This window comes from Lactuca virosa, chromosome 8, assembly GCF_052849685.1.
Source record: "Lactuca virosa cultivar CGN04683 chromosome 8, Lactuca_virosa_CGN04683_v6, whole genome shotgun sequence".
Classification (NCBI taxonomy): domain Eukaryota; kingdom Viridiplantae; phylum Streptophyta; class Magnoliopsida; order Asterales; family Asteraceae; genus Lactuca; species Lactuca virosa.
This window is the reverse complement of record NC_136433.1, coordinates 375,689,318-375,700,220: the sequence shown is the minus strand read 5'-3', so window position 1 is coordinate 375,700,220 and position 10,903 is coordinate 375,689,318. Positions and strand designations below refer to the sequence as shown.

At 34.8% G+C, this 10,903-nt stretch overlaps 2 protein-coding genes across 2 annotated transcripts; one reads left to right on the top strand and one right to left on the bottom strand.

Moving 5' to 3' along the window:
• The first annotated feature begins 4,934 nt into the window (after positions 1–4,934).
• On the top strand, positions 4,935–7,832 carry LOC145130009 (uncharacterized). Its single transcript, XM_079064858.1, has 7 exons — positions 4,935–5,422; positions 5,625–5,765; positions 5,848–6,213; positions 6,692–6,934; positions 7,006–7,098; positions 7,196–7,396; positions 7,470–7,832. Exons 1-7 carry the CDS (start codon positions 5,117–5,119, stop codon positions 7,680–7,682), a joined length of 1,563 nt encoding a protein of 520 aa, XP_078920984.1. The 5' UTR covers positions 4,935–5,116; the 3' UTR covers positions 7,683–7,832.
• A 47-nt stretch (positions 7,833–7,879) lies between these two features.
• Positions 7,880–9,494, bottom strand: LOC145130010 (ALA-interacting subunit 1-like). Its single transcript, XM_079064859.1, has 3 exons — positions 9,058–9,494; positions 8,688–8,988; positions 7,880–8,307 (listed from the first exon to the last, which is right to left on the bottom strand). Exons 1-3 carry the CDS (start codon positions 9,414–9,416, stop codon positions 7,966–7,968), a joined length of 1,002 nt encoding a protein of 333 aa, XP_078920985.1. The 5' UTR covers positions 9,417–9,494; the 3' UTR covers positions 7,880–7,965.
• Positions 9,495–10,903: the final 1,409 nt, after the last annotated feature.

Below are 10,903 nucleotides of genomic sequence, written 5' to 3'. Positions count from 1 at the left end.
CACACCATTCAACTGTAATTTCTTTGACAGGTAACAAATTCTTACCATACAAGTGTGTGCCATCGATGCTAATCACCGGTCGAAAATAATGAAACCCTTTGATAGAGGGAGCAAAAGCCTAACAAAAACACGCCTAAATTCAACTTCATCCACATCGGTGGATCTTGAAACACACCATTCAACTATAGTTCCTGGATTGAACTTTTGAAGTGCACCTAGTATAACTTCCATCTTAGAGTTCAAATAGTTGGGCGTGAGTCAATGACCTCAAATTGTCTGTGTGTCCTAATGCAATGGATCTTGATTGCTCTAACAAGTTTCTCTTTATCCTTGAAAGAATATTTTCCCAAATCTCGCGTAAAATCAATCTTACTCGTTGATTGTGATACAATCCAATTGTCATCAATATTCAAATTTGTTCCTTCCATATTAGTAAAAGTTGAAGGTACTTGAACTGTAACGACCCAATTTTCAAAAGTTTTTGTTTTCATTTTTGATTAACCAAAATACTTTCCACAAACCATGAAATCCCAAATACAATTGTTTTCAAAATTCATAACCATTACAATTTTATTTCAAATCATCAGAGTGTCCCATAAAAACGTCTGAGAGAGAGTGCACGTCGCGCCATCAAGCCTTGCCCTTGCCCTTGGGCTCGGATGTACCTGAAACAAATCCACAAACTGTAAGCTAATGCTTAGTGAGTTCCCCAGAGCATACCCCACACACAATCCACATAACACATATCATATTAGCTATAAAAGCTACATATATCACATAAGCCATGCATACAAACATATAAGGATCCCATGGGCTCCCCTCGCATGGTCTTATACCAAAGTGTCATGGACTCCCCCATGGTCTTTAACTGACAAGCCATGGGATCCCCCACATGGTCTTTCATCCGACTGCCATGGGCTCCCCCATGGTCTTTAACTATCAAGCCATGGGCTCCCCCACATGGTCTTATCCAAGTGTCATGGGCTCCCCCCATGGTCTTCCCTGCAAGTATCATATAATCACTAGCATACCACTTAGCATATAGCTAACTATCATACCATATATCTCTACTACAGCTAGTGTAACACATATAAAAAAATGGGCCGCCCTTGGTGTCTTAGACCCATTGGTATGGTGAGGATACTCACCTCTCGAATGCTGAACTGAGAAGCTAAGATCAGATAAATCCCACGTACTGCTCCAACTCAACCGCCTATAATCATCATATGATTAACTTGTCACAATCCCGAAATACCATAATCATCCTCAAAGTCAACCCTGGTCAAAGTCAAGCTCAACAGTCCATGTTGACCTCAACTCGTCGAGTGCATACAACAACTCGTCGAGTTAACTGAATAACTCGTCAACTGGCCGAGTTACCTATGTAACTCGTCGAGTTCCTCCTGAGTCCATTCCACTGAATCCCGAGTCAACTCGCCGAGTCACCTACGTTACTCGTCGAGTTCATCTAATGTCCAGAAGACCTAAAGTCCATTCAGACCAAAACTCTAATCCTTCACTACACTCATTCAGAAACTCGAAAATGGGCAAACCCTACCCCGACTCGTCGAGTCGACTAAGGGACTCGATGAGTTCCTTCAGTCCATTTTGTGTTCATCCCTTTTCAGTGGGATCTAAGGTCCCAAACTTCAGATCCAACCTCCCCTAATGCAGTTACCACGTAAAGTTGCAAACTTTACGTGCATGCAAGGCCTCATAAGGCTAAAACATCAAAACTAAGCTCCCTACAAGGTTTTAGTGCATGGAAATGGCCTAAGATGGATAAAGTGAACAACTTTATGTCATTGGGGACCTAGAGAGGTCCAGATCTTGAACTATATCCTTGTGATAAGTCCAAATCCGAGTATGACCCCATTTTGCACCAAACGTGGCCATTTACTTCAAAGAAAAGGGATCTAAGCAACTAAAGATCATGGTAATGACTTTATACCTCAAGATGGTTGCCAATACAGAGTAGATGTCAGATATACTGCTTCTCTCCTTGCTCCTTCTTCTTCAAGCTCCAAAATCCTTCACAACACACCAAATTTGCTCACAAAAGCTCTCCCTCTCACTCAAGAAGGTGCAAGGTTCAACTAGGGTTTTCTCTGGCTAATGAAATGGTAAGGGAGGCCACAAGAGGTGGATTATGTTCTTTAAATAGGGTGAAAACCCTAAAAATTAGGGTTTTCCTTTACAGCGCCTACTCGTCGAGTCGGGGCCTTTCGAATCGTCGAGTAGGATTTAAAATCCGCGTCCTCATAACAATATTTACTCGACGAGTTGGAGCTCCCCAACTCGTCGAGTCCCAGTACAAAACCCTAAAACTTAAACAATTAAATAATACCTGGAACAAGTGTTACATGAACATTGTTGTCAAAAGATGCTTCTTCATCATCTTCATATCGAATTCCATCTTTCAATATTTCATTTAACTCAACTTCATTGTCTATATTCATAACATTAGTCACAACAGCAGCTTGAAAGATTAAAGAAAAATCATCATTGTCAATCATGTCTATAATAGAATTCATCTACAAAAACAAGCAAAATTTGATCAAAAAATGATATGTTTGCTATATCTTATTCATGATTCGATTGATTTTAACTTCACCAAGTCTATATATACTATTGCTAATATTATAACTTTATCAAACTAAAAAACTGAAAACAAATAAACAAAATGAAAACCAATGTAGTTTAACCTAAAAACCAAGAGAAAACCAAACAAAATCGGGTTTTTGGAGCTAAAAAACGAACTTAACATAGGAAAATAGAACATGGGCAATTTTTAAACCAAACAAAATCGGACTTTTTGGAGCTAGAAACCGATTCCACCAGTTTCTCAATTGCACCAGAAACATTGAAACTGGAATCAACAACATAGGAGCTAAAACAAGTTGAAACAGAATAAGAATCGAGCTTACCTTTAACGAAGCTGCAGGTGGCTGGATGGATGAAGCCGCAGGTGGCCAGAGATGGGTGGAGGAGGACGCAGATGGTCGGCGATGGGCGGAGGAGAGACAAGTGGAGCCCTAGTTTTCGTTTTCCTTTTTTTATGTTTGATGTTCTGTTCCAGGGATAGGGATAGGAACAAACGTGTTTTCTTTTTTCTTTAAACAATATTTTTAATTTTAAATTTAAAATAATACTAGCATGGTAAATAGATTGAAACTATATTAAAATGAAATTAGTTTTTTTAAATAACCCTATTATAGATAAAAACTCTAATTTACTTCACTCAAATCATAGTAACTAATATATATTGAATACACTCATATCATAGTAACTAATGTATATTGAATAAATCAAATTGATGTGAATTTAGAAATAATATATATTTGTATGGATTTAATTTCTTCTATATATAACATAGGAAAGCTTGAATGAAACCAAAAAGACATACTTTTGTTGCTTGGTATAACAAACAATATGACTTTAATGTCTTATCATATACGTAGTATAACGTAAGAAAGCTTGAATGAAACCAAAAGGACATATTTTTGTTGCTAGGTATAATAAACAACATGCTGTTAATTTAATTTACTTTTCTAATTTTATTTTTTATATATATTATCTTTTTTGATGTTTTATCTTATAGATACATAGTTATAGTGTTAGATGTATATTTTAGATATAATGTTAAAATTTTATTTAAAAGAAACAAGTTTTTTTTATCTTATGATCATGATGATAATTGATAACCCACAACAAAACATAAACAACAAACACCTTTATAAAAGTATATGGAAAAACCGACCTGATATATAATTTTTTTACCCGACTTGCTAACCAATTTTATTTTATCATTTCATTTAAGTGAGACACATGTGAGTTTGAATCCTAGATTCGATGAAGCGATGAAGAGTAGGGTGATGTGGAGATGATTTGTTTTCTTTTAATAGTATTAATTAATTATTTATTTTAAATCAATATAGATGTAATGTCATAGGTGAATGAATATAAAGGAATCCGAATTTGTCTACATGACATGCCCGCTTAAACCTATAATCTGTTTGAGTTTATATAGTTTCTACCACTTGTTTAATTGTTATATTTACAAAAATTAAAAAGTTTAATTTAAGAGAAAATTACAAATATAACCAAAATAGTTAATTACTTTGTAAAAATAACCAAAAAAAATCCAAATAACAAAAATAGCCATCAAAATTGCAGATGGATTAAGCCCATCTGCGATTTCACCAAAAACCTTCTGCGAACGTACAAGTCGCTAAAGCACATCCGTACTTTAGCGATTTGTACGTTCGCAGATGATTTTTTTTATTTTTATTTTTTATTTTTTTTATGGTATAAATAGGGGGTACAAGTGACTAAAATCGCAGATGAACTAAGTTCATCTGCGATTTCCTCTCAGTTCATCTGTGATTTCGTTTTTTTTTTATTTAATTTTTGACTACGAAATTGATAGGATTTGACTATGAAACAACCATATTATATATAAATTCTTGCAAAAAATTATCACTTTTGTTGTAATTTCTTTGAAAATTTTGTTTAAAATCTTTTTAATAAAATGAATTAATATTTGTTTTGTCATATCGTCCATAGTGCTTCCAGAGAGAGTTTTTCAACGAAAAGTGTGAAAAATGAAACAAACAAAAAAATTTACGTTTTTATACCTGCGAAAAAGGTGAAATCGCAGATGGAATGTGAAATAACAGATGGACTAGTCTATCTGCGAACGTACAAGTCGCTAAAGCATGGATGTGCTTTAGCAGATGGCTTTGCAGGCTATTTTTGTAATTGAGTTTTTTTTTTTTTGCTATTTTCTACAAAGTAATTATCGGTTTTGGTTATATTTGTAATTTTCTCTTAATTTAATACGATTTAAAATTAATGAATAAATAACGAAAAAAAAGCCAAAACTTGATAACCAATTTTGTCGTTAATCTTTACTATAATGGAGCCAAAAAAAACTATAATCCTTCGGGCTAACTTGCGCTTCTTTCCATCAAAAGCTTGAGTTATCCCCAACTTCAACACAATATTCATCCTTCCAATCAAACAAAAATCAGTTCCAACAAATTCAATGGATCGAAGTCACAAGTAACACCCACCAAGCCACGATAATCTTTCGAATTGCCCAAGTTCATCAAGGATGTTGCCACGGACACTGTTATGCTTTCTAGGGTTAGTGTTAGGGTTTTCTCTGGAGTTTGGTGATGCTCTGAAGTTGCCTTTTAGGGTCAACGATGTCTTACCTGTTCTACCACGTCAAGTTTCATGGCCTGTTATGAACACTTTCGGCAGTGCCGTCGATTTGTTGCCATCGTTCGTCGGAACGATTTCCCCACATAACGGGTCAATTGGGTGGAAAGGTGCTTGTTTCTATGGCAATGACGCTCGTATGGACTTCACTCAAGGCGATGATCGTGGTTTGGGTGGCGGTGTTATCTATCTCAAGGTTCGTATTGACATCCTTATATTACATGGTCAATAAATTGGTCTATATCTCTCTGATTCCTCAATTTATAGTGAAGATATAGAGTATAATTGTTTCTTTTGATCAATCGATCAGCTAATTCACTTGTCGATATCTGTAATGTTCAAGATAGATTATAATGATTAATTCACTTGTCGATATCTTTCGTTTTTTCATTCTACAGACATCAGATGCACACAGTTGGACATGTATGGATCTGTATGTTTTTGCAACACCTTACAGGATTACATGGGACTACTACTTCACAGCTCGTGAGCATACATTGACATTTGAATCGTGGGAAGAACCTGCTGAATTGGAATATGTAAGCTCATGTCCATTTCATTATCATGATTTACTTAATAATAATGTGATTGATTATACTATCTTGCATTCTTGTTTCTTAGGTAAAACAACATGGGATCTCAGTGTTTCTAATGCCTGCGGGAATGCTAGGGACCTTTGTTTCTTTAGTTGATGTTTTGCCTCTGTTTTCCAACACGGGTTTTGGCCAAAATGCTAATCTTGCATTCTTGAAGAGTCACATGGGTGCATCTTTTGAGAAGAGGTCTCAGCCATGGAAGACAGTTATCAATCCGGTTGATGTCCATTCTGGTGATTTTTTAGCTGTTTCAAAGATTCGTGGAAGATGGGGTGGCTTTGAAACATTGGAGAAGTGGGTCACTGGCTCATTTGCTGGTCATACAGCAGTTTGTTTGAAGGATGAATTTGGTAATCTTTGGGTTGGAGAATCAGGACACGAGAATGAAAAGGTATGGTGCTCTTCATCTTGAATCTTGAATCTTGAATCTTGAATCTTTAATCTTGAATCTTGAATGATGAATCTTGAATCTTGAATCTTGAATCTTGAATCTTAAATCTTAAATCTTGAATCTTGAATCTTGAATCTTGAATCTTGAATCTTGAATCTTGAATGATGAATCTTGAATCTTGAATCTTGAATCTTGAATCTTGAATCTTGAATCTTTAATCTTGAATCTTGAATCTTGAATCTTGAATCTTTAATCTTGAATCTTTAATCTTGAATGATGAATCTTGAATCTTTAATCTTGAATCTTGAATCATGAATGATGAATCTTGAATCTTGAATCTTGAATGATGAATCTTGAATCTTTAATCTTGAATGATGAATCTTGAATCTTGAATCTTTAATCTTTAATCTTTAATCTTTAATCTTGAATCTTGAATCTTGAATCATGAATCTTGAATGATGAATCTTGAATCTTGTAGGGTGAGGAAATTATTGTGACGATTCCTTGGGATGAATGGTGGAATTTGGCACTAAAGGACGATTCTAACCCTCAAATAGCTTTATTACCATTACATCCTGATGTTCGTGCAAAATGGAACAATAGTGCAGCATGGGAATATGCTCAGAGCATGTCTGGGAAGCCATATGGTTATCACAACATGATTTTTAGTTGGATTGATACTATTGGTGACAACTATCCACCACCTCTTGATGCTCACTTGGTATGTGTTTCTTATCTTTGTGATTGTATACAAAAGACATGAATGCCCCTCTCATGTGTATCTGGTTTCAGGTGATTTCTGTCATGTCTATGTGGACTAGAATGCAGCCTGCATATGCTGCAAATATGTGGAATGAAGCCCTAAATATACGTCTTGGAACAAAGGTAAAAAAAAATAGCAAATCTTGACTCTTGAGGTTCATTTTCTCTTTTAGATGACATATATGCAAATAATGTTAAAAGTTTTTGAAACATTTAACAGGTTTTGGATTTGTATGGAATTCTTGAAGAGACAGAAAAACGAGGCATGTCCTTTGATGAGTTGCTAACAATCCCAGAAAATGATGAATGGGTATACAGTGATGGAAAATCAACAACTTGTGTTGCATTCATTTTACAAATGTATAAAGCAGCTGGAATTTTCGGTTCTGTTTCTGATTCTATTCAAGTCACCGAATTCACTGTAAGAACGCTAACTCATTCTCTCATAATCTAATTTTCATTCATATTATTGCAATAAAACTATTTTTTTACAGATTCGTGATGCGTATATGCTCAAAATCTTTGAGAGCAACAACACACGGCTACCAAAGTGGTGCAACAATGGTGATGATCACCTTCCATTTTGCCAAATTCTTGGTGAGTATCGAATGGAACTCCCTTTATACAACACCTTACAACCGTATGCCAAAATGAATGAAAACTGCCCTTCTCTTCCTCCATTGTACAATAGGCCTTCTCTTTGCTAGAAATCTAGAATTGTGTATATTGTTCATAGGACTTTCGTTGATGTTTTCGTGTGTTTTAGTTTGAAATTAAAAAAAAAAAAAATAGTCGAACTTGTTCAAATAGTTAAAAGTTTGTCATACATATTGGTGTTGCTTAGTGAGTATTTGCTATGTTGCAGTTTGAAAAATCTATTAGATTATAACGATGTCATCCGAGTACAAAATATGCTAGGGTTTATATTTTCATAGTATAATGTCCTAATAAGAAAAAGAAACTAAAAGTATACTGCTATAATTGGGGGGATCATACGATCGGCTGTCTGTTCCATGACAAATACGATGGATCTCCGAGGCGTCGTGGGCGGAAGACGTATAGAAGTATGAAGTTTATTGCCATAAATAAACATAAACCACCAACCGAAATATATGCGATCCCTAGAAAATCATTTTTGCCACCAATCCATGTAGTTGTTGAAAGGACAAGCTTTTTTCTTCCGCCAAATCTATACGTGTTGTAGTTATTCTCAACTTCGGCAGTGATCGTCTCGTGTGCGTCTAAATCAGTGTTTATTTTCCCGTATAGCTTTCGAAACTTGGGTAACGCTGCGGTTCTCATCCAAACTATAAGATCTTCTTGCTTGCTCAACTGAAACAAAACGAATGAGAATGTTACTCTATGAGTTTTTTTTAAAATGTAGCTTCGTGCTATTCTGCGAAAATGGTTGTTTTTCTAACAATCTGTTGAGTTGACACGTAAATCAGTATACATAACAGTCTGCTCGGTAGCTTATATAAAGTCTAATGCATACTACGAGACAAATCAACGTTGGAATTGGAACTTTTTATAATGCGGCTTTCGAGGCTTGAACTTTTGAATATTTCTACAAATATACAATCCTGTCCCGAGAGAATCTCATATATTGGGTGCTAGGTTTGAACCCTAGAACATTTCTACAACTATACCATCTTAGAATAATAGGTACTACACTTTAGAGAAAGTTTAGTGCAACTCAAAATTTTACTTACGGGTATGCTATCGTCTAGCTTCGCGCCACCGATCAAGGGTCCATTTTGGAAATTTTTCGGATACACATCCGACCCAAACTTGGCTTCCATGTCACTTTTCCATGCAATGCCCTTCTTATCAATGTCTATCGCTTTGCCTCGGGCCGATAATTTATAAGTGTCATTAAACAAACTCCAAGCAATAAGTCCACAAGGAACAATCGGTTTATTATCGGTAGTGTAATCTATCGGGAAACAATTTTGCGTGTCGTCTTCGGCCTGTGGGTCCCGCAACTGTTTATCACTTTTGCTTTTCACAAATCTGAAAAGCAACTAAACAAATGAAGTAATCGAACATAAGGAAACAAAATCTGAAAACTAGTTGACGTACCGACGATGATTCTGATAAAAGTTCTCTAGCTGATAATATACGAAGATTGGGGCAACCATCTTTTTTGGTACTCTTATAGTCCGTGTGCACGTTTTCTTTTCATTAGGGTTTTGAATATATGACTCGGCCTTTTGAGTATAGGCATCGGGGATACACGCTTCATCATAACGGTCAATGATTTCCACCACACTATCGGATGCTGCAAGGGCTAAAAGCCCGGTTGGGATGAAAAGTGCACCGATTATTATGAACGTTGTGATCACCCATCCCGGGGTTAAGATTGGTTTCCATGCGGGAAGTTCTTGTTGTGAGAATTTTGAATATTTAGGTTTTTTTGAGTTTTTGTTTTTCTGATCCATTTTTTTGAGTTTTTGATGAAGATGAAGATCCTAATCTATTCTACGATTGTTAAGCTATGAATCTTGAAATGATTCTGTTTTGGGATGAGAGAAATGCATGAGGGTGATTTGATTAACCTTTTTTTAGGAAAAAATCTTCTTAACAATTTGTCTAAATTTCTTACCGTGGACAGGAAATTTAGGAGATGTGAGAATCAATGTTGAATCAAAGTCGGTTGAGTCTAATCCATATATTTTAGAACGATATATGTATGTATATGGACGTGCTTATGTTAAAAAAAAAAAAAAAGCAAATTCATTGGATGATTGAAAGAAATATCATATTTAATTTGTTTAGAATATAGATTGCTGAAACTAGAAATAAAATGATAATAATAATGTAGATGTGACCTACACATCCTTCAATACTCTTGATAAACAATCAAATTTTGATCGATTCATAACTCCTTCCGATGATGTTGTTTAGTTAAAACAAAAAATTGAAACATACCAACATAATATCATAATATGGATTATGAAATACACTAGTCAGCAATATCAAAGCCCGTATAGTCTTCAAAACTTTACAATCAAACTAAACTTTTGTCACATAAGTGTATATTGAACAAAAAATCAACAAGTATTAAGTGCAAATTACATAAAATACATCATATTTTCATGTTTTTATCCAGTATTATTATTTTTATATTAAAGACGTTGACATTTTTTTGGTTAGTTATATAAAAGACCATATAATTTGACGCTTTTTATGGTTTAAATATAATTTTGATTTGCTTTTTATGGTTTGGTTAACCATAACATCTAAAATCTGACTATCAAGTTATCCTATGAATCCTAAACTCTAAATCCTATGAAACTAAAAAAAACAAGCATGATTATTTGATTGGCACTGCCATTCCAAAGTCCTTATTCATAACCCCGATTAACTGATGATGTTTGATTAAATTTTAATTAAAATTCTAATAGTGACATTTTGAGAAGGTTATGTTGAAATATTATTCTAGTTTTAGATAATAATATATAAGCTTTTTTGTTTTAAAGTATATTTATAATTTAGTAATGGTTATTTGATTAATCAGATAACCGTTTAATTGTTTACCGGACCGTTTTAAAACCGAAAAACCTTGAAAGTTACGAAATGTTAAAAAGAAGGGTTTTTGGCAATGTAGCACAACAAAGTTTGATGAATTTACACATTTAGGTCCCGTTTGATAGTTTCTGTCTGGGAAAGTGCTGTCTGGGAAAAGTTTTCTGACTGGGAAAGAAACCATGCTATTTAGGGGTGAGCATGGTGCGGTTCGGTGTGGTTTTTGGCCAAAACCGAACCGAAAACCGCAACTTCAGTTTTTTGAAATTTAGAAACCGCACCGTTCGGTTTTTATGTGGTTCGGTTTTTGCGGTTTTTTGTTAATTTTTTTTTTGGTTTTCATTTTGCCTTTTTTACTAAAACTCAAGTAACTCGGCGAGTTACTTTGACTCAAATGAGG

What these genes read in the sequence shown, in the direction of transcription:
- LOC145130009 (XM_079064858.1), top strand. Translation starts at nt 5,117, where the DNA reads ATGTTGCCACGGACACTGTTATGCTTTCTAGGGTTAGTGTTAGGGTTT. An exon ending in GCGGTGTTATCTATCTCAAG is followed by an intron (nt 5,423 to 5,624) that starts GTTCGTATTGAC and finishes TTCATTCTACAG; the next exon opens with ACATCAGATGCACACAGTTG. An exon ending in CACCTCTTGATGCTCACTTG is followed by an intron (nt 6,935 to 7,005) that starts GTATGTGTTTCT and finishes ATCTGGTTTCAG; the next exon opens with GTGATTTCTGTCATGTCTAT.
- LOC145130010 (XM_079064859.1), bottom strand. Translation starts at nt 9,416, where the DNA reads ATGGATCAGAAAAACAAAAACTCAAAAAAACCTAAATATTCAAAATTC. An exon ending in TTTTATCAGAATCATCGTCG is followed by an intron (nt 8,989 to 9,057) that starts GTACGTCAACTA and finishes GTTGCTTTTCAG; the next exon opens with ATTTGTGAAAAGCAAAAGTG. An exon ending in AGCTAGACGATAGCATACCC is followed by an intron (nt 8,308 to 8,687) that starts GTAAGTAAAATT and finishes GTTTTGTTTCAG; the next exon opens with TTGAGCAAGCAAGAAGATCT.